Source organism: Bombina bombina, chromosome 6 (genome assembly GCF_027579735.1).
Source record: "Bombina bombina isolate aBomBom1 chromosome 6, aBomBom1.pri, whole genome shotgun sequence".
Lineage (NCBI taxonomy): Eukaryota > Metazoa > Chordata > Amphibia > Anura > Bombinatoridae > Bombina > Bombina bombina.
In genome coordinates, this window is record NC_069504.1 from 953,087,254 (window position 1) to 953,111,384 (window position 24,131).

Consider the following 24,131-nt stretch of genomic DNA (forward strand, 5'->3'; position numbering starts at 1 on the left):
TCTACTAGGTCAGTTTCTACTTCCTGGGCTTTTAGGAATGAAGCTTCTGTTGATCAGATTTGCAAAGCAGCAACTTGGTCTTCTTTGCACTTTTACTAAATTCTACCATTTTGATGTTTTCTCTTCTTCTGAAGCAGTTTTTGGTAGAAAAGTACTTCAGGCAGCCGTTTCAGTTTTTTTCATTATAAGATTAAAACTTTTTGATTTGGGTAGTGGATTATTTTTTCAGTGGAATTGGCTGTCTTTATTTTATCCCTCCCTCTCTAGTGACTCTTGCGTGGAAGTTCCACATCTTGGGTATCTGCTATCCCATACGTCACTAGCTCATGGACTCTTGCTAATTACATGAAAGAAAACATAATTTATGTAAGAACTTACCTGATAAATTCATTTCTTTCATATTAGCAAGAGTCCATGAGGCCCATCCTTTTTGTGGTGGTTATGATTTTTTTGTATAAAGCACAATTATTCCAATTCCTTATTTTTTTGATGCTTTCGCTCCTTTTTTATCACCCCACTTCTTGGCTATTCGTTAAACTGAATTGTGGGTGTGGTGAGGGGTGTATTTATAGGCATTTTGAGGTTTGTGAAACTTTGCCCCTCCTGGTAGGAATGTATATCCCATATGTCACTAGCTCATGGACTCTTGCTAATATGAAAGAAATGAATTTATCAGGTAAGTTCTTACATAAATTATGTTTTTGCGCGTGTCGGGTTGCGCTCGTATAACAAGTTGAAAGTAAAAAGTTATCCCTTGCACGCTTACCTGATGCAATCAAAAAAGACGAACTTAGAATATTGCACACACGATAATCTATTCCCTCATAGAAGTCAATAGAGAAAAAAAAAGTGGAAAAAAACACCCCACCCTCGTGCTTACCCGAACTCTTTTCTCAAGTATGTTAACCCGACATGACAATATGAATATGTTACATTCCAATGTTCTTCACATAGAAGAATATGTTCTATTTATTCATGAATACACGTTTCTATATATATCTGATATAGATGATTATATATAGGTAATAGGTATAGATGTGTGTGTGTGTGTATATGTATATGTATATATATATATATATATATATATATATATATATACTGTATGTGTATATAGGAATATCTATTTAGAAATACTTAGAACATATTTCCCTATGTGCAGAACATTGGAATGTGAAATATTTACAGTACATACATAGTTAAGACATTTATTAAACATGAACATTTATTAAATACATGTTTTCATCTACTTAACTGTAAAGGGCTCTAATGCACTTATATATATAATGTGTACATATGTATTTATGTGTTTTATATGTGTATATAGGTCTGAATACATATATGCACAAATGAATATATAAATATTTATATATATATATATATATATATATATATATATATATATATATATATATATGACATGTTTATGTATGCATCTCTATGTTATAGCCCTTTGCAGCCCTTTTTTCCCCCTAACACCTGAGATCTCATATCTTTGAACCTTTATAACTTTTTGTGGGCAATTTTTTAAAAAAAATTTTATTAGATGGTGTTATTATGAGTGCAAGAGTACTTTGTAATGTATTTTTTTGTTTCACGAAACTATTAACCAGAGCTCTGTTGTTGCGGTAATCATTCTAGCCTAAATCGCGATTGTGCTCATGCGTTTGCGCACTTATTTTACAAATTAAAAGTAAATGCAAACGATAGTGCTCCACTCGTAATCTGTCCTTTATTGTATTACAAAGGAGTAAGCAAGGAGTCTGCACCACACTCTCTACCAAAATAGACCAGCACACATTTAACACCTGCCATTACGAGGTGGATTTCCTTTCTCCAACATTGGTGTGTCCGGTCCACGGCGTCATCCATAACTTGTGGGAATATTCTCTTCCCCAACAGGAAATGGCAAAGAGCACAGCAAAAGCTGTCCATATAGTCCCTCCTAGGCTCCGCCCACCCCAGTCATTCTCTTTGCCGCTGAACAAGCAGCATCTCCACGGAGATGGTGAAGAGTATGTGGTGTTTAGTTGTAGTTTTTTATTCTACTATCAAGAGTTTGTTATTTTAAAATAGTGCTGGTATGTACTATTTACTCTGAAACAGAAAAGGATGAAGAGTTCTGTTTGTGAGAGGAGTATGATTTTAGCAGCAGTAACTAAAATCGGTTTCTGTTCCCACATAGGACTGTTGAGATGAGATAACTTCAGTTGGGGGAACAGTTGGCAGACTTTTCTGCTTAAGGTATAACTAGCCATATTTCTAACAAGACTGTGTAATGCTGGAAGGCTGTCATTTCCCCCTCATGGGGACTGGTAAGCCATTTTCTTAGTCTCAAACAGAATAAAGGGCTTAATATGGGCTATAAAACTGGTAGACACTTTTATGGGCTAGATCGATTGCTTTATTTGGGCATTTTATACAGCTTGATGTTGAAATTCACACTTTATAACTTTGGGGAACGTTTTTTTACGTCAGGCACTGGTTTAGACACCTTCCCAGTCAGGAAGGGCCTTCTATGTAGTAGGCAGAGCCTCATTTTCGCGCCATTACTGCACAGTTACTTTTGAGAGCAGGACATGCAGCTGCATGTGTGTGGGTCTGGATGTAGTTGAAAATGTTCCTAGAAGGCTTCATTTGGTATCGTATACCCCCCTGGGTTTGGTAAAGTCGCAGCAAAGGCTGTAGCTGGGACTGTAGAGGGGTTAAAACTGTAAACGGCTCCGGTTTCGTCATTTTAAGGGTCAAAGGTCTGAAATTTGGGGTGCAATGCTTTGAATGCTTTAAGACACTGTGGTGAAAATTTGGTTAAAATTTAACAATTCGTTCATAGATTTTCACATATTCAGTAAAAAAGTGTGCCCTGTTTAAAATTTAAAGAGACAGTAACGGTTTTGTTTAAAAACGTTTTTTGTACTTTATTGACAAGTTTAAGCCTGTTTAACATGTCTGTGCCTTCAGATAAACTATGCTCTGTATGTATGGAAGCCAGTGTGGCTCCCCCTTCAAAATTGTGTGATAATTGTGCCATAGCGTCCAAACAAAGTAAGGACAGTACTGCCACAGATAGTAAAGTTGCCCAAGATGATTCATCAGATGAAGGGAGTAGACATAGTTCTACATCATCTCCTTCTGTGTCTACACCAGTTTTGCCCACGCAGGAGACCCCTAGTACTTCTAGCGCGCCAATGCTTGTTACTATGCAACAATTGACGGCAGTAATGGATAACTCCATAGCAAATATTTTATCCAAAATGCCTGCATTTCAGAGAAAGCACGATTGCTCTGTTTTAAACACTGTAGAGCATGAGGGCGCTGATGATAATTGCTCTGTCATACCCTCACACCAATCTGAAGTGGCCATGAGGGAGGTTTTGTCAGATGGGGAAATTTCTGATTCAGGTAGAATTTCTCAACAGGCAGAACCTGATGTTGTGACATTTAAATTTAAATTAGAGCATCTCCGCGCACTGCTTAAGGAGGTGCTATCTACTCTGGATGATTGTGACAACCTGGTAATTCCAGAAAAATTGTGCAAGATGGACAAGTTCCTAGAGGTTCCGGTGCACCCCGACGCTTTTCCTATACCCAAGCGGGTGGCGGACATAGTGAATAAGGAGTGGGAGAAGCCCGGTATACCTTTTGTCCCCCCTCCTATATTTAAGAAATTATTTCCTATGGTCGACCCCAGAAAGGACTTATGGCAGACAGTCCCTAAGGTCGAGGGGGCAGTTTCTACACTAGCTAAGCGCACTACTATTCCTATCGAGGATAATTGTGCTTTCAAAGATCCTATAGATAAAAAATTGGAGGGTTTGCTTAAAAAGATTTTTGTACAGCAAGGTTACCTCCTGCAACCTATTTCGTGCATTATTCCTGTCACTACAGCAGTGTGGTTCTGGTTCGAGGAACTAGAAAAGTCGCTCAGTAGAGAGACTCCGTATGAGGAGGTTATGGACAGAATTCACGCACTTAAGTTAGCTAATTCCTTTATTTTAGATGCCGCTTTGCAGTTAGCTAGATTAGTGGCGAAAAATTCAGGGTTTGCAATTGTGGCGCGCAGAGCGCTCTGGCTAAAGTCTTGGTCAGCGGATGTATCTTCCAAGACAAAATTGCTTAATATCCCTTTCAAGGGTAAAACCCTTTTTGGGCCAGAATTGAAAGAGATTATCTCAGACATCACTGGGGGTAAGGGCCACGCCCTCCCACAAGATAGGCCTTTCAAGGCCAAGAATAAGTCTAATTTTCGTTCCTTTCGCAATTTCAGGAACGGACCGGCCTCCAACTCTGCAGCCTCTAGACAAGAGGGTAATGCTTCGCAAACCAAACCAGCTTGGAAACCGATGCAAGGCTGGAACAAGGGTAAGCAGGCCAAGAAGCCTGCTGCTGCTACCAAAACAGCATGAAGGAGTAGCCCCCTATCCGGGACCGGATCTAGTAGAGGGCAGACTCTCTCTCTTCGCTCAGGCTTGGGCAAGAGATGTTCAGGATCCCTGGGCACTAGAAATAGTTTCTCAGGGTTATCTTCTGGAATTCAAGGATCTACCCCCAAGGGGAAGGTTCCACATGTCTCACTTATCTTCAAACCAAATAAAGAGACAGGCATTCTTACATTGTGTAGAAGACCTGTTAAAAATGGGAGTGATACACCCAGTTCCAACTGTGGAACAAGGAATGGGGTTTTACTCAAATCTGTTTGTAGTTCCCAAAAAAGAGGGAACTTTCAGACCAATTCTGGATTTAAAGATTCTAAACAAATTTCTCAGAGTGCCATTGTTCAAAATGGAAACTATTCGAACGATTTTACCTACAATCCAGGAGGATCAATTTATGACTACCGTGGATCTAAAGGATGCGTATCTACATATTCCTATCCACAAAGATCATCATCAGTTCCTAAGGTTCGCCTTTCTGGACAAACATTACCAGTTTGTGGCTCTCCCATTTGGGCTAGCCACTGCTCCAAGGATTTTCACAAAGGTACTCGGGTCCCTTCTAGCGGTTCTAAGACCAAGGGGCATTGCAGTGGCACCTTACTTGGACGACATTCTAATACAAGCGTCGTCTCTTTCAAAGGCAAAGGCTCACACAGACATCGTTCTGGCCTTTCTCAGATCTCACGGGTGGAAGGTGAACATAGAAAAGAGTTCCCTGTCTCCGTCGACAAGAGTTCCTTTCTTGGGGACAATAATAGATTCTTTAGAAATGAAGATTTTCCTGACAGATGTCAGAAAGTCAAAACTTCTAAACGCTTGTCAAGTTCTTCACTCTGTTCCACGACCTTCCATAGCTCAGTGCATGGAAGTAGTAGGGTTGATGGTTGCAGCAATGGACATAATTCCTTTTGCGCGAATTCATCTAAGACCATTACAACTGTGCATGCTGAAACAGTGGAATGGGGACTATACAGACTTGTCTCCAGTGATTCAAGTAGATCAGAAGACCAGAGACTCACTCCGTTGGTGGCTAACCCAGGATCACCTGTCCCAGGGAATGAGCTTCCGCAGACCAGAGTGGGTCATCGTCACGACCGACGCCAGTCTAGTGGGCTGGGGCGCGGTCTGGGACTCCCTGAAAGCTCAGGGTCTATGGTCTCGGGAAGAGTCTCTTCTCCCGATTAAACATTCTGGAACTGAGAGCGATATTCAATACTCTCAGGGCTTGGCCTCAACTAGCAAAGGCCAGATTCATAAGATTCCAATCAGACAACATGACGACTGTTGCTTACATCAACCATCAGGGGGGAACAAGGAGTTCCCTGGCGATGAGAAAAGTGACAAAAATCATAAAATGGGCGGAGAATCACTCCTGCCACCTATCTGCGATCCACATCCCAGGAGTGGAAAACTGGGAGGCCAATTATCTGAGTCGTCAGACATTCCATCCGGGGAGTGGGAACTCCACCCGGAGATATTTGCCCAGTTGACTCAATTATGGGGCATTCCAGACATGGATCTGATGGCGTCTCGTCAGAACTTCAAGGTTCCTTGCTACGGGTCCAGATCCAGGGATCCCAAGGCGACTCTAGTGGATGCATTAGTAGCGCCTTGGGCCTTCAACCTAGCTTATGTGTTTCCACCGTTTCCTCTCATTCCCAGGCTGGTAGCCAGGATCAAACAGGAGAGGGCCTCGGTGATCTTGATAGCTCCTGCGTGGCCACGCAGGACTTGGTATGCAGACCTGGTGAATATGTCATCGGCTCCACCATGGAAGCTACCTTTGAGACAGGATCTTCTAGTACAGGGTCCATTCGAACATCCAAATCTAGTTTCCCTCCAGCTGACGGCTTGGAAATTGAACGCTTGATTTTATCTAAGCGTGGGTTTTCGGATTCTGTGATAGATACTCTGGTACAAGCCAGAAAACCTGTAACTAGAAAAATTTACCATAAAATATGGAAAAGATATATCTGTTGGTGTGAATCCAAGGGATTCTCATGGAGTAAGATCAAAATTCCTAGGATCCTTTCCTTTCTCCAAGAAGGTTTGGATAAGGGATTATCAGCGAGTTCTCTAAAGGGACAGATTTCTGCTTTATCTGTCTTGTTACACAAACGACTGGCAGCTGTGCCAGATGTTCAAGCTTTTGTTCAGGCTTTGGTCAGGATCAAGCCTGTTTACAGACCTTTGACTCCTCCCTGGAGTCTGAATTTAGTTCTTTCAGTTCTTCAAGGGGTTCCGTTTGAACCTCTACATTCCATAGATATCAAGATGTTATCTTGGAAAGTTCTGTTTTTGGTTGCTATTTCTTCTGCTAGAAGAGTTTCTGAGTTATCTGCTCTGCAGTGTAATCCGCCCTATCTGGTGTTCCATTCAGATAAGGTTGTTTTGCGTACTAAACCTGGTTTTCTTCCAAAGGTTGTTTCCAACAAGAATATTAACCAGGAAATAGTTGTGCCTTCTTTGTGTCCGAATCCAGTTTCAAAGAAGGAACGTTTGTTACACAATTTAGATGTAGTTCGTGCTTTAAAGTTCTATTTAGAAGCAACAAAGGATTTCAGACAAACGTCTTCTCTGTTTGTCGTTTATTCTGGCAAGAGGAGTGGTCAAAAAGCTACTGCTACTTCTCTTTCCTTTTGGCTGAAAAGCATCATCCGATTGGCTTATGAGACTGCCGGACGGCAGCCTCCTTGAACGCATCACAGCTCACTTTACTAGGGCTGTGGCTTCCACATGGGCCTTCAAGAACGAGGCTTCTGTTGATAGATATGTAAGGCAGCGACTTGGTCTTCCCTGCACACTTTTGCCAAATTCTACAAATTTGATACTTTTGCTTCTTCGGAGGCTATTTTTGGGAGAAAGGTTTTGCAAGCCGTGGTGCCTTCCGTTTAGGTAACCTGATTGGCTCCCTCCCTTCATCCGTGTCCTAAAGCTTTGGTATTGGTTCCCACAAGTTATGGATGACGCCGTGGACCGGACACACCAATGTTGGAGAAAACAGAATTTATGCTTACCTAATAAATTACTTTCTCCAACGGTGTGTCCGGTCCACGGCCCGCCCTGGTTTTTTAATCAGGTTTGATGAATTTCTTTCTTTAACTACAGTCACCACGGCACCCTATGGTTCCTCCTGTTTTTCTCTTGTCCGTCGGTCGAATGACTGGGGTGGGCGGAGCCTAGGAGGGACTATATGGACAGCTTTTGCTGTGCTCTTTGCCATTTCCTGTTGGGGAAGAGAATATTCCCACAAGTTATGGATGACGCCGTGGACCGGACACACCGTTGGAGAAAGTAATTTATCAGGTAAGCATAAATTCTGTTTTTCTCAAATGAGAAGTCGATTAATCATTAACCAATTAGTTATCTCAAAGTTGATGGCAATTATGAGAGTTTTAGAATAGTGAGACTTCTAAAATGTATGTGTGTGTGTGTGTATATATATATATATATATGTATATATATGTATATATATATATATTACTAATATTATTATTATTGATATTTGTGTTTATATATATATATATATATATATATATATATATATATATATATATATATATATATATATATATATATATATATATATATAAAGTTCCTGCAGATGCCCATGACTATAATATGTAATACAAATGTATCTATTAGAACAGTACATAATTATTCAGTTAGTTAAGGGATATTAAATACTATATAAAATAAATATTTATATAATAAAACGACAAAAAAATAAAATGTACAACCTGTAATGTATGATTGCCAATTACGCATTTCCACTCTCCTTAAAAAAAGAAAAAAAGAGTGCTGCATTTTCTGATCCTGCAGCATGGTTTATGCTGATTTTTAAGGTCACACAATCACAGCGTTAAAGATACATTCTAGTCATATTTGATTAGAAGTATGTTTGTAATATTCTTCTTTTAGCAAATGCTGTTCTTGCTTTATTGATGCTTGCAATTAAAGGAGCATATATATAAATTGCATGCACGCATATTCCATGTTGCATATGTACAGAATGCTGACTGCGACTTGTGCCATCCAGGGATAGCTTTAACTGGGAGTATAATACAAAAACAACTTACTAAATTTGGATTGTACCATTAAACATCAGATTTGTCTTAATCTGTTACAGCCAGGTGAACAACAATGTACTAATTTCACAAGACATTGTACAGAAGCTTGTCATCTTCCTGATAGAAACTGCTGCACATATTTCAAAAAACGAATATCATGGTCTTGAACTGGTGAGTAAAATGAGGACATTGTAACAGGATTAAGAGAAATTTACGTGAAATATACACAGTGAGAATCCTATTTCTGTTTGTTCCATTGCAGATGATCTGCCCTATTGTGCGTTCTTTGGGAAACCTGCTTGCAGTCGTTAACACAGCTGGAAGTAATTCCAAGATCCAAGATGGCCGCTTGTTAGTGGCATTGTTTGTTTTTATGCAGATTTTTAAAAATGACTATGTATTTATAGTACGAGAATGTCTTTGGACTCTCAACAATCTGACAGGTAAATAAACACATATTAATTGAATATTAACTTCTTTTAAAAAAGAAAATGTATGCTTACCTGATAAATGTATTTATTTCCGGATATGGTCCACAACGTCATCATTTACTAGTGGGAATATCTCTCCTGGCCAGCAGGAGGAGGCAAAGAGCACCACAGCAAAGCTGTTAAGTATCACTCCCTTTCCCAGAATCCCCAGTCATTCGACTTAAGGGAAAATGAAAAAGGAATAACACAAAGGTGTAGAGGTGCCTGAGGTTTAATAAAAAACAACTGTCTCAAAACGAAGGGTGGGGTCGTGGACTCACCATATCCAGAAAGAAAGAAATACATTTATCAGGTAAGCATACATTTTATTTTCTTTCCTAAGATATGGTGAGTCCACAACATCATCAATTCCTAGTGGAAACCAATACCCATGCTAGAGGACACCAATGACTTTGGAGGGAAAACAAGACAGGTAGACCTAAACAGAAGGCACCACCACTTGAAGAACCTTTCTCCCAAAAAAGCCTCAGCTGAGGCAAAAGTATCAAATTTGGAAAAAGTATGCAGAGAGGACCAAGTTGCAGCCTTGCAAATCTGTTCCACAGAAGATTCATCCTTGAAAGCCCAAAAAGAGGAGGTAGCCCTCGTGGAATGAGCTGTAATTCTCTCAGGAGGCTGCTGACAAGCAGTCTCATAAGCAAAACGAATAATACTTCTCAACCAGAGAGAAAGAGAAGTAGCAGTCGCTTTCTGACCTTTACACTTCCTGGAGAAACAAACAAACAGGGCAGAGGACTGGCGAAAATCCTTAGTTGCCTGCAGGTAAAATTTCAGAGCACACACAACATCCAAGTTGTGCAACAAACATTCCTTATAAGAAAAAGGATTAGGGCATAGAGAAGGAACAACAATTTCCTGATTAATATTTCTATCAGAAACAACTTTAGGAAGAAAACCCAATTTCGTACAAAGAACCTCCTTATCAGCATGAAAGATAAGATAAGGCAAATCACACTGCAAAGCCGAGAGTTCCAAAACTCTCTGAGCAAAAGAAATAGCAAAGAGAAACCAAACCTTCCAAGATAACAACTTAATATCTATGGAATGCATAGGCTCAAACGGAACCTGCTGCAAAACTTTAAGAACAAGGTTAAGACTTCAAGGAGGAGCAACAGACTTGAACAGAGGCCTGATCCTAACCAGAGCCTGACAAATAAAAACCACGCTTAGACAGAACTAAGAGTTCAATCTCCAAGCAGTCAGCTTCAGAGAAACAAGATTTGGATGGAGGAATGGACCCTGAATTAGAAGGTCCTTCCTCAGAGGCAACCACCAAGGTGGAAGAGATAACATCCTCACTAAGTCTGCATACCAGATCCTGCGAGGCCATGCAAGAGCTATTAGAATTACTGATGCTCTCTCCTGTTTGACACAAGCAATAACTCGTGGCAGGAGCGCAAATGGAGGAAACGGGTAAGCTAGACTGAAATCCCAAGGCACCGCTAGAGCATCTATAAGGGCGACCTGCGGATCTCTTGACCTTGAACCGTACCTTGGAAGTTTGGCGTTTTGCCGAGACGCCATCAGATCCAACTCCGGCACCCTACATTTGAGGGTTAACCTGGAGAACACCTCGAAATGGAGAGCCCCAGGATGACATGTCTGTCTGCTCAGGAAATCCGCTTTCCAATTGTCCACCCCTGGAATGTGGATGGCAGATAGACAACAATTGTGAACTTCCACCCACTGAATAATCAGAGCCACCTCTTCCATGGCTAAAGAACTCAGAGTTCCTCCCTGGTGGTTGATGTAAGCCAATGAGGTGATATTGTCCGACTGGAGTCTGGTTATCCGGGCTAAGGACAACTGAAGCCAAGCCATCAGAGCATTGAAAATTGCTCTCAACTCCAAGATGTTTATGGGGAGAAAATACTCCTCCCGAGTCCATTGTCTTTGCGCTTTTAACAAGTCCCAGACTGCTCCCCAGCCCAACAGGCTGGCGTCCGTGGTCACAATCACCCAGGATGGCCTCCGGAAACATGTGCCCTGAGACAGATACTCCTGAGAAAACCACCACGGAAGAGAGTCTCTTGTTGACTGATCCAGATCTATCCTCTGAGAGAGATCCAAATGGACTCAGTTTCATTGCCTGAGCATGCAAAACTGCAGAACTGTCAAATGGAATTGAGCAAAGGGAATGATGTCCATGGAAGTGACCATCAGACTAATTACCTCCATACATTGAACCACTGATGGCCGAACAGTAGACTCCAGAGAGAGGCAAGAGGAAAGAATCTTTGATTTTATTACAAGACCAGAGACTCATATTTTGCTTTCTTTCCTTTATTACTTAAATGCAGTATTCAAAGTATATAGAAATAAATACAAATAACTGTCAACATTTGAAAAAAGACAGTAACAAACATTGTACAGACCAGTGACCAATAAAAAAGGAGAACTGGTTAAACTAAAACAAAGTGACCAATCAGCTTGAGAATATAGCCTATAAACTGTCCAATATCCCATAACAAATCCTCTTTCTTTTACTGCTTGAAGGAGATAAGTGTTTCATTATTTGCTAAATAAACTCATTACTATTTCTTTTCGTTTCTCTTGTTATTTGTTTTAATTTTGTGTATATACATTTAATGCAGTTTTTACTTGTTTTTTATTTCATTAACATATAATTTTTTATTTATTTCATTTGTTCTGTTTTTTGATGCATTATTTTTTAGATATTACCTTGTTTAGCTATATATTCTTTGCCTAATACCTTGTATTAAATTACCCCATTAGATGTTGGTCTGTTTATTTACTCAGTTTCCTCTTTACGCTTCCTTTCCCTGTACTGTTTGATCTCCATTTGCTTTATCGAGTCTGTGCGCATGCGCAGTCCCGCTATTTTTTTTTTATATTATTACATTAACTTATTTCATAGATTCTTGATATTTGGGTCAATTATTCTCTCTTTAATTACTATTAACTCTTATTTGTTATTTATTTAAAATAATTTAAAATAATTTTATTCAAATTGTTATTAATTATTTAATCTATTTAATAAAATGTCTCAAAACTCTGAAATTAATAAAAATATGATTGATACTTCCATAATTCTGTTAGAAAAAAATTCCATTTTAATCAATAAATCTAACGCTAAAAAGGCTGTAAAAAGAAAAAGAACGGTTTCTAGCGCTATAAAAGCGAGTAAAAAGTTGGTAAAAAAAATCACACCAACTTTCTTCTAGTTCTTTTATTCCTTGCAGGAAAGGAACCAAAACACCTGCTATTTCCTCTACTCCCAAGAGGTCACTTATGGGAGAGGCTTTGGCCAAAAAAGATACATTGGATTGTCTTCTACAGATTTTAATTCTGATTCCTCATTGGATTCAGATAATTCTAATGAATTTTTAACCCATTTTTCTTCTGAAGATTCTTCGGCTTCTCCGAAGGTCAAAAAATTGAAAAAGTGTTTAAAGAAATCTAAACACCTTAATAAAGATACAGAAGAGAAATTTTTTTATGATTGTCTAGGTAATCCTAGATTCAACGTGGATGAATTACATCATCCTAGATCGGCTGAGTGGTGTCCATCCAATGACATAGCAGATTTCATTGATTATCCATTACGTCAACCTCTAAAAAGAGACTCTCGGAATAAAATGAGAGCTGAATGCCCCAGACCTATTCTCCCTAATAATGCCAGTTGTACCCCTGAAGTTGACCCTAAAATCCTTAAATTCATTGGTTCCCCTGGTTTTAAGCTAAAGAAAGGGATGGATAGGGCCTGGAAGATTTGCCAGGATAAAATGTTAGACTCAGTAGGTCCTTTATCAAAAATTTTTGACTTGTCTGAACAGGCTGTTTATGACAATACCTTACTGGACCCTGTTATTGTTAGGGAATGGCTACAAAGGATGCTCAGTTTCCTTGGTAATGCTAACTCAGCCATGTCTACTGAGCGTAGGAGAAATATTTTGAGAAGAATTGACCCTAGAGTATGCGATTTCGCAGTAAATGAAATACATCCTGATACCAATGGTCTACTTTTTGGAGACACCTTTATTAAAGAGTTAAATAGCTATGTTAACACTTTTTCAAACCTAAACAAAGTAAGAACCTCCATGAAGAATTTTTTTTATCAGGATCGTTTTTCTGATCAGGCCGGGAAAGGAAGAGGCCGTTTTCCCGGCCGTCCATCATATCCCAATAGGTCTCAATATGCAAGTCAATTCACTAATCAGCAATACCAATTTCATCAAAGACAACTCCAGAATCCAGCCTCCTCAGGTTTCTTCCCTTCAAGAGGAAGATATTGGAACCCACGTTTTCAACGATCAAGGCAAAGATCTCATAATCCCCAAGGTAAATCCTTTTCTCCCTTTTCATGTTTCTTCCCAAAACATTACAGGAGGCAGAATAGCTCTTTTTGCTCACAATTGGAACCTCATAACTACAGATCAATGGGTTCTGCAAACAATTTCAGGTCTTTTTATAGATTTTATTTCTCCTCATACCCAAAATTCTCTTCCTCTTCCAATAAAATTTTCAGTTTCAGACAGAACTCTAAACGAAATATCAACCCTTTTTTCAAAACATGCAATAGAACCTGCCTTAAATCCTCAAAATTGTTTCCTAAGCAATCTTTTTCTCATAAAAAAGAAAAATGGTCAATTCTGACCAGTTATAAATTTAAGATCCTTAAACGCCTTTGTTGTCTATCAACATTTCAAAATGGAAGGAATCCATCTCCTCAGGTATTGCCTTTTAGACAACGATTTTTTAGTCAGATTAGATCTGACAGATGCATATCTTACAGTTCCTGTTGCTCAAGAACACAGGAAATTTCTCACTTTTGTTTGGGAAGGCAAAATTTGGAGTTTCACTTGTATGCCTTTTGGTTTGTCTTCAGCCCCTTGGATTTTCACCAAATTAATGAAGCCAATTATTACTTGGCTTCGCTTGAGAGGTGTTCGCCTTATCATCTATTTAGACGATATTTTAATAATGAATCAGAGTTCTGTCATATTAAAATCTCAACTCCAACTTACTATTTATATTTTGGAAAACTTAGGTTTCTTAGTGAACAAAGAGAAATCAGTTATTTCTCCTACAAAATCTTTAACCTTTTTAGGTTTCCAAATAGACACTGTGAAATCTACACTCAGTTTACCCAGAGAGAAAATTGTCAATATCAAGAAAGAAATTTCAAAAACTCTTTCTTTATCTTTAGTTCCCACCAAGACTATAGCCAGAATAGTTGGGTTACTCTCATCCTCTATTCAGGCTATTTTCCATGCTCCTCTTCATTACAGGGAACTTCAACATTTGAAAATCTTTCATCTTCAGAAATTTCTTTCATATTCTCACTTGATTCACCTATCTTCAGAAGCCAAAGAAGAACTTTCGCGGTGGCTCTCTCACATAGAAGCTTGGAACGGGAGAGCTATTTTTGGGAAAGCTCTGGATTTAATTATAGAATCCGACGCCAGTCGTTCAGGTTGGGGAGCTTGTTGCGGTCCCTCAATTACGGGCGGAAAATGGTCTTCAGAAGAAAAAAGTTTTCATATCAATTGCTTAGAACTTTTGGCAGGCTCTTTTACAGTCAAGAGTTTTGTCAAAAGTTATTTTCCTGTGTCTATTTTACTCAGAATGGACAATAATTCTGCAGTCCGTTACTTGAATCGTCTCGGCACAAAATCAAGAGATTTTTCCATTATTACAAAAGAATTTATTCACCTTTGCTTGGACAGAAATATTTCTGTCAAAGCGGAATATATTCCAGGTTTATCCAATGTCGCGGCGGATTGGGGTTCTCGATATCTGGCAGACTCGAGCGATTGGAAACAGGATCCTCAGATTTTTCATTCGCTCCAGTCTCTCAGAGGACCCTTTTCAATGGATCTGTTTGCTTCGAGACTGAATTTTCAAATTCAGCCTTACTTCAGTTGGCGTCCAGATCCAGATGCTCTGGCGATCGATGCATTTCTCCACCCTCCAGACAGTGTATGCATTTCCCCCGTTCTCCATGATTCAGAGAACCATTTCAGTAGTCCGATGGGATCTCCTTTCAATTCTTCTAATCACTCCCCTTTGGCCATCTCAACCTTAGTACCCATCTCTTCTAGAACTATCTGTCAACCATCCTGTTCTTCTTCCTATTTTCCCTCTTCTATTGTCAGATCCAGAAGGTCTTCCTCACGATCTTATCCTTCAAGGTTCTCTTCGTCTCATAGCCTGGTCAATTTCGGGCAATCATCATCTCTCCAAGGCTTATCACAACAAGCTAAAGAACTCCTCCAAGACCAGATGGTCTAGCTGGTGCTTGGAGAGAAATTTGGATTCCCTTTCAGTTGATGTAACTACTATTATTAATTTTCTTACGTCTCTTTTTGATTCAGGTTTAGCTTACAGAACTATTACCGTTTCTAGATCTGCTATTTCTGCTAAACATTCTTTTATTAATAATTTTCCTGCGGGTCAACAACCTTTAATTTGCAAATTAATGAAAGCTATTAAACTTAAGACGACCTGCTCCTAAATATTTTTCCTTTTGGGATGTTGACCTTGTCTTTTCTCTTTTTAAATCTTGGCCTTCTAACGAATCTTTATATTTTAAACAACTTTCGGCTAAATTAGCTACTCTTTTATGTTTAATATCTTTTCGCAGAGTTTCTGATGTTAGAGCTTTAGATTTTAATTCTAAACGTTTCACTCCTGAAGGTGTCACTTTCTTTATTTCTAAAATAACTAAATCTTTTTCAACTTCTATATTCTATCCTTATTTACCTACTGAACCTTTTCTCTGTGTGGTTTTATGTTTAAAAGAATAGGAACGTAGAACCTCTTCTTTTCATACTTCTTCTTCTAATCAACTTTTGTTATCTTTTGTTCCTCCTCATCCTGTATCTTCTACCTCTATTGCTAGGCGGGTTAAATGGGTTATGAGTGAAGCAGGTATTGATTTATCTTTTTCCACTCACTCTGTCAGAGGATCAGCCACTTCTAAACCATTTTTGAAAGCTGCTTACCCTTCAACAAATTTTGGATGCAGCTGACTGGTCTTCAGATTCAATTTTTAAACAATTTTATTTTAAACCCATTGAACATGCCTCACTTAATTTATTTTGTTAGTTGCTTTAAACTAGCAAAATATGAGTCTCTGGTCTTGTAATAAAATTCAGATTATCCTAAGTTATGAAGGTATAATCTAGACAGAGACGAGTATTTTCCATCCTCTTCATTAATGTGTATATTTCCCTCCCTTTATATATATTATAATATTATTAACCTTTTTCATTGTATATTTATTTTAGTTACCAATCCATAAACAAGATACCGTCTTAGGTGAATTTATCCCTTCTCATTTGAAAGACAAATCTTCTCTATCAAGCTCATCTCATCCTCTACAAAGTTCAAGTTGGTGGTGTACCCCTTCACTTCGTTGGAATTCTTCCTTATGGATGGTGTTCATCTTTTGGATTATACTCTTCAGTTTTTTCTGTTACCTGTTTGTTTGGTGTTATTAGATCATCATGGACTGGGTTTTTCCTTCATCCGATATCAAGAAAGAGGATTTGTTATGGGATATTGGACAGTTTATAGGCTATATTCTCAAGCTGATTGGTCACTTTGTTTTAGTTTAACCAGTTCTCCTTTTTTATTGGTCACTGGTCTGTACACTGTTTGTTACTGTCTTTTTTCAAATGTTGACAGTTATTTGTATTTATTTCTATATACTTTGAATACTGCATTTAAGTAATAAAGGAAAGAAAGCAAAATACTCGTTTCTGTGTCTTTAATAAAATCTAGATTATACCTTCATAATTTAGGATAATCCAAATTTTCTGACCTCTGTCAGAAATATTTTCATAGATAGGAAATCTATTATGGTCCCTAAGAAAACCACCCTTGTAGCTGGAACAAAGGAACTCTTTCCCAGATTCACTTTCCATCCGTGGGAACGTAGTAAAGACAACAAGATCTCTCTATGAGAGTTTGCTTGTTGAAAAGATGGCGCCTGAACCAATATGTCATCCAGGTAGGGTGCCACTGCAATTCCCTGAGACATGATCACGGCCAAGAGAGCCCCCAGAACCTTCAAGAAAATTCTAGGAGCTGTGGCAACACCAAATGGAAGAGTCACAAATTGAAAGTGTTTGTCTAGAAAGGCTCAGGAACTTGTGATGATCCCTGTGAATGGGAACATGAAGATACGCATCCTTCAGGTCTATGGTCGTCATTAACTGATCCTCCTGGACTAAAGGAAAAATGGAACGAATAGTTTCCATCTTGAAGGACAGTACTCTGAGAACCTTGTTTAAACACTTTGGGTCTAGAATAGGCGAAAAGTTCCCTCTTTCTTGGGAACCACAAACAGATTTGAATAGAAACCTAGGCCCTGTTTCCTTCCTGGAACTGGAACTATCACTCCCAGGCAGGAAAAATCCTGAACACATTTCAAGAACGCCTCTCTTTTTATCTGGTCTGCAGATAATCTTGAGAGGTGGAACCTGCCCCTCGGATGAAAGGTCTTGAATTCTATTTTGTAACCCTGAGATACTGTGTCCACAGCCCAGGGACCTGGAACATCTTGTATCCAAGCTTGATAAAACTGAGAAAGTTTGACCTCCACACACTTGATCTGATCCCAGATCAACCCTTCACGCTGATTTAGGCTCAGTGGCGGGTTTCTTTGACTGCTTCCCCTTGTGCCAAGACTGATTGGGTTTCCAAGAAGAATTATACTGTTCCTGCTTGGAAGAAGAATACTTTCCTTTAAAGTTATGAAAGGAACAAAAATTACTCTGACGACCTTTAGGTCTATTCTTCTTATCCTGTGGTAGAAAAGACCTTTTACCACCTGTGATATAAGAAATAATTTCTGCTAGACTAGTTCCAAACAAGATCTTATCCTTGTAAGGAATTGCCAGAAGCTTGGATTTAGAGGAAACATCAGCTGACCAAGACTTTAGCCATAAAGCTCTGTGAGCTAACACAGCGAAACCAGATATCTTAGCACCCAGTTTAATAACCTGCAAGGTAGCATCAGAAATAAAGGAATTGGCTAGCTTAAGCGTCTTAATCCTGTCTTGTATCTCCTTCAAAGGAGTTTCTACTTGAAGAGAATCAGATAAGGCATCGTACCAATAGGGTGCCGCACTGGACACAGTGGCAATACACACTGCAGGTTGCCATTGGAGACCTTGATGAACATATATTTTCTTCAAATAAGTCTCCAGCTTTTTTATCCATTGGATCCTTAAAAGAGCAGTTATCTTTAATAGGAATAGTAGTTCTCTTAGCCAGAGTAGGAATTGCCCCTTCTACTTTAGGCACTGTACTCCATGACTCTTTAATGGAGTCGGCAACAGGAAACATCTTCTTAAAGATAGGAGACGGAGAAAAGGGTATCTCTGGATTCTCCCATTCCTGTGCAATAATCTCCATTGCACAATCTGGAACAGGGAATATTTCTACAGAGGAAGCAATATAAAAGTATTTATTCACTTTGAGTTCTTAGGGTTGACAGCGACATACGGGTCAGAGTCGTCCAAAGTAGCCAAAACCTCCCTTTAACAATACACAAAGGTGTTCAAGCTTAAATCTGAAGGATACTACAGCATCAGTGGAAGGAATCTGGGATTTCACCCTCAGAAGCTACCGGGCAATCCTCCCCCTGAGTAGCCAAAGGGGAAGCAGAAACCCTATTTTTCTGAATCTGTAAATGTCCTCTTGCATTTCTCCTGCAAGATAGGAAAAGCAGATAAAGCTGCAGATACCGCAGAGGATACCTGAGCCGCAAATTCTGCAGGCAAATAAACTCCTCCAGGAGATTGAGAGGAACAACAGGGCACTGCATGTGATGCCATAGAGGCTTGGGACGTTTGAGGAGAAAGCTGTGGCAATGCCTGAACAGCATCATCCTGAGAGACATTTGGCTCAGAAACAAAAAGTTTATCTTTGTTTTCAAGTCCTATCTAGACAAAATTGCATGGGTAACACAAATTGGTTCTCTAAACATAGAAGACACATGTTCAAAGGAAGAGATTGCTCTTCCATAACTAGGAAAAATATATTGGCAAAAATAAAAAAATAAAAAAAATAAATGCACTTTATTTAAAGTACTGTCCCTTTAAGAAACAGTAGAGTGTTATAGTCCTAGATTAACTAGACAACCTGCACCTTCACTGCTTGAAGGAATATGGCCCCCACACTTGCATACAAAGAACCTGCCAAGGATCATAGTATTTGAATAAAAAAAATAAACAGCTAAATTTAAATTGACACTTTCAAAGCACAGTCTCTACACCTCAGCTACACACTAAGGTGCCTACATGCCCCCTCCAAGAACAATATCTCAGCAGCAACAAAAAATCTCAATCCGGTCTCACTAGCAACCGGCCACTGCAACCGCTTAGAGAACACTGAAGACACATGACATGACCAGAACAACATAAGCTGCATTTTAAAAGAAAAAGCACGCGCTTTATAACCGACATAGGCAGTTTCAATTAAAAAGCTGGTAAAGACAAACTGTATTTGAAAAAAGCCCCAAATAAATATGCTAAAAACACAAATAACCAATAAAATCTAGATGAGACGCCAATAGAGGGATTAGACCCTTCCTACCAAGAAAGAGATTAACCACTATAGTCTCTTAATCACATGCCAGAAAGTGCCTGCCCACTGCCAAATAAAAGATCCTTTACAAAGAATCTTGAACCCAAAGAAAAGTGCAGAGAGTCCTAAACCCCTTCAGTGCCAGTCTCCCCTTAGAAGACAAAAAACACTTACCTGCACATCTAGCTGTCTGGCAGGAAGACAGCTCAAACAGTATGAAAGAACGCCACTCCTTACAGAGACCTGTGGAAAAATAAAGTACAGAGTAAACCTACTCTGGCTTTCTATATTTTGTCAGCAACATGTTAGGAAAATGCAGTGAAGCCCACCTCACAAGTTCCTGCTTTAAAGCCACCACTGCCCTACTGAAGAGACTAACGTGGAGTACGTCTAGGCCCAATCTTGAGTGGAAAGATCAGAGTAAACCTACTCTGACTTTCAAAATAATAAAATCTTGAATAAAGAGAAATAAATCCAATTTTGTTAGACACCAAACTTCACCTCCTCCTATACACCAAAGGCAAAGAGCATGACTGGGAATTGTGGGAAGTGGAGTAACACTTAACTCTTTGCTTCCTCCTGCTGGCCAGGAGTGATATTCCCACTAGTAATTGATGAAGGTTGTGAACTCACCACATCTTAGGAAAAAAAAAATATTTGCAATTTACTATTTCCTTTATAGCTAAAAGAATCCTAGGACACAGGGGTCCCGAAGAGGTGCGCTCGTGAGGGTAGAGAGATAGAGACAGGCAGCACTCTCAGCGGATGGATCAATGAAGACAAAACCTAGAAAAAATAGAAAGAGAGGCGCCACATGGTGTAGAATATTGAAAAAGAGCCACCCAGTATGCACCAGGTAGAACCCCTAAGAATGCCAACTCACAAGAGTAGCGGCACAACCGGAGTGCCAGACAGAGCAGCACGGGACCTCAGGAATCGCCCGTAAGACTCACACAGGCGTCAGGAGCATCAAGCGTGGAGTCAGGTGACCAGATGGTCCAATTCGGAGAGCCTTGGTTTGGCAGGGACAATGATGGGTAGGAGGCCCAAAAAGTCAAATACGACCAGGAGCAAGTATTATAAAATACTGACTCTCTGTGTAATATAGTTAATAAATTTACACATTTTATTATATAATACTTGCTCCTGGTCGTATTTGACTTTTTGGGTCTCCTACCCATCATTGTCCCTGCCAAACCACGGCTCCCCGGATTGGACCATCTGGTCACCTGACTCCACACTTGACGCTCCTGACGCCTATGTGAGTCTTACGGTCGACTCCTGAGGTCCCGTGCTGCTCTGTTTGGCACTCCGGTTGTGCCACTACTCTTGTGAGTTGCCATTCTTAGGGGTTCTACTTGGTGCCTACTGGGTGGCTCGTTTATGAATATTCTAAACCATGTGGCGCTTCTCTTTCTATTTTTAACTTTATAGCTAAGTAGCATAGACAAAACACTTGCCTGCATGTAACATAAAACTAGCTTACATTTAAACTTCCACCATAATATGTAATTTTGGTAGGTAAAACACCCTCCATAATCTAACAAAACAGAATATACACTAATTAAACACATGCTGATAGTCAATGTGGCATTGAATTATGACATGACGGAAATTAATTATTAAACCTTAAGGTGAAGGTCAATTTTGATGAATAAGTGTCTGGTTTTTAATAATCGTATTAAAAACAAGGGCACTTTAATTCATCAAAATTGTCATTTCACTACTTTTCTTCAAAAAACGTACCTTTTAATCCTGAAAGCCGCTTCAGTGCTTCCTCCGCCCGTCCCAAGCCCTCTTCGCGGGTCCAAAATGACAACTCCGGCTTCCTCCAATCACAGCGTTGCATCAGGCCATGATCCCCCCCGGGGGTAAAGCCATGATTGGAGGAAGCCGGATTCGTCATTTCTGAAGTAAGAAGAGGCTTCCGACGGCCGGGGGAATCGCTGGAGCGGCTTTCAGGATTAAAAGGTAATATTTCTGATCTGAGAGAAGGGCATTAAGAGTTGGCTCTGAGGAAAGGGAACTAGATATAATTTTATGTGTACAGCTGGCCCTTCTTACATAAATTGTGCTCTGAATTTATGTGCCTCTGTTTTTCAGTGGAAAATCCTGTGATCTCCTCAGCTGTACTACACTTGAACCTTATTCCTGTCCTTCTGGAACTGCTGACACATTCAAATGCTGTAACCCTGTTGGTATGTTAAGATGGTGCTACTAACTTGTTTTTCTTATTAAAAGGACACTCTAGTAAAAATAAACTTCTATAATTGATATAGAGCACACAGTTTTAAGACACTTTACAATTTACTTCCATTATTACATTTTGCACAGTCTTTTTATATTGACACTTTCTGGGGATCAAGATCCTACTGAGCATGTGCACAAATTTACAGGGTATAAGTAAAATAGTCTGTGATTGGCTGATGTCTGTCACATGATATAGGGGGATGGAAATGGGTGAAAAAATAAATTTGTCAGAAAAAAAATCTACTTCTTATTTGAAATTCAGAGTAAGGGCTTTATCACTGTCTTTTTATTATTTTCTTGTAAATTATCTAATTATACTGCATTGAGTAGTCCCTTAAAGAGAGTTGGACATATTTGAAATTGCAAAAAGGATATGCAATGCAAACATTTTCTTTTGTGATTCAGACAGAGCACACATTTAAAAAATTTTTTTTACTTCTATTATAAAATTTGCTTTGCTCCCATGATATTCTTTGAATAGATACCTAGGTACATGTCTGAAGCACTACATGGCAGGAAATAGTGCTGCCATTTAACCCCTTAGTGACCAGACCACTTTTCCATTTGTTGACCGTTTGGGACCAAGGCTATTTTTACATTTCTGCAGTGTTTGTGTTTAGCTGTAATTTTCCTCTTACTCATTTACTGTACCCACACATATTATAGACCGTTGCTCTCGCCATTAAATGGATATGGATCATATCTTATAATTTACTATAAGAAAAATTATAAAATATGAGGGGGGGAAATGGAAAAAAACATACTTTTTCTAACTTTGACCCCCAAAATCTGTTGCACATCTACAACCACCAAAAAACACCCATGCTAAATACTGTAGTTTCAAAAATTTGACTTGAGTTTAGAAATACCCAATGTTTACATGTTCTTTGCTTCTTTTGCAAGTTATAGGGCAATAAGTACAAGTAGCACTTTGCTATTTTCAAACCATTTTATTTTTCAAAATTAGCGATAGTTACATTGGAACACTGATATTTGTCAGGAATCCCTGAAAAACCCTTTACATGTATGTATATTTTTTTAGTAGACAACCCAAAGTATTGATCTAGGCCCAATTTGGGGGTCGATCCGATATAAAGCGTCGCCCGCAAAAGCCGGCGACGCCCATATATTTACGCTGATTTGGTATCCTATATACGGCGTAACCTAGAAGTTACGCGCGTATATTTCTGCCGTCACCCGTAGTTTTTTGGGCCATAGGCAGGTATACCAAACCAGCGCAGTTTGGTATCCAATATGCAGCGTAAGGACTTACGTGGCGAAAATGGAGAAAACTTACTCCATTTTCACCTCGCCACAAAAAGCAGCCGTAAGAAGCCTTACGCTGACTATTGGAGCCCCGTAACTCCCTAAACTAACTAGAAAATAAACCTAACACCTAACGCATGCGCAATGTCTATCTCCCTGTCAACCGCGATCTTCTAAAATAAACCTAACACCTAACGCATGCGCAATGTCTATCTACCTGTCAACCGCGATCCCCCCCCCCCCCCCGAAATCCCTAATAAAGTTATTAACCCCTAAACCGCCGCTCCAGGACCCCGCCGCCATCTACATAAACTAACCCCCTACTGTGAGCCCCTAAAACCGCCGCCATCTACCTTATCTATCCCCTAATCTGACCCCTTACACCGCCGCCACCTATATAAAAATTATTAACCCCTAATCTAATCCCCCTATACCGCTGCCAGCTATATTAATATTATTAACCCCTAATGTAAGCCCCTTACACCGCCGCCATCTCTATTAAAATGATTAACCCCTAATTTAATCTACCTACCCCGCCGCCAGCTATATTATCTATATTAACCCTAAGTATATTATAGTTAATATAGGTATTACATTATATATATTAACTATATTAACCCTAATTATATTAGGGTTAATATAGTTAATATAGTTACTATAGTATTTATATTAACTATATTAACTCTATCTAACCCTAACTAAATTTATATTAAATAAATCTAATTCATTTATAAACTAAAATATTCCTATTTAAATCTAAATACTTACCTATAAAATAAACCCTAAGATAGCTACAATATAATTAATAATTACATTTTAGCTATGTTAGGGTTAATATTTATTTTACAGGTAAATTGTTAATTATTTTAACTAGGTATAATAGATATTAAATAGTTATTAACTATTTAATATCTACCTAGTTAAAATAATTACCCAATTACCTGTAAAATAAATCCTAACCTAAGTTACAAATACACCTACACTATCAATACATTTAATAAACTACAAACATCTATCTAAAAATACAATTAAATTAACTAAACTAAATTACAAAAAAAAAC

General features: G+C 39.0%; 1 protein-coding gene across 4 annotated transcripts in view; it reads left to right on the plus strand.

The window, feature by feature from the left end:
- The window catches only part of TMCO6 (transmembrane and coiled-coil domains 6), a 155,376-nt gene that overhangs the window by 67,803 nt on the left and 63,442 nt on the right, over window positions 1–24,131 (plus strand). For all 4 annotated transcript variants that reach the window (XM_053718598.1, XM_053718596.1, XM_053718599.1 and 1 more), the window contains 3 exons: window positions 8,563–8,674; window positions 8,766–8,946; window positions 21,658–21,752. In XM_053718598.1, coding sequence (XP_053574573.1) covers window positions 8,563–8,674; window positions 8,766–8,946; window positions 21,658–21,752 — 388 coding nt within the window. The remainder of the gene's footprint in view (window positions 1–8,562; window positions 8,675–8,765; window positions 8,947–21,657; window positions 21,753–24,131) is intronic.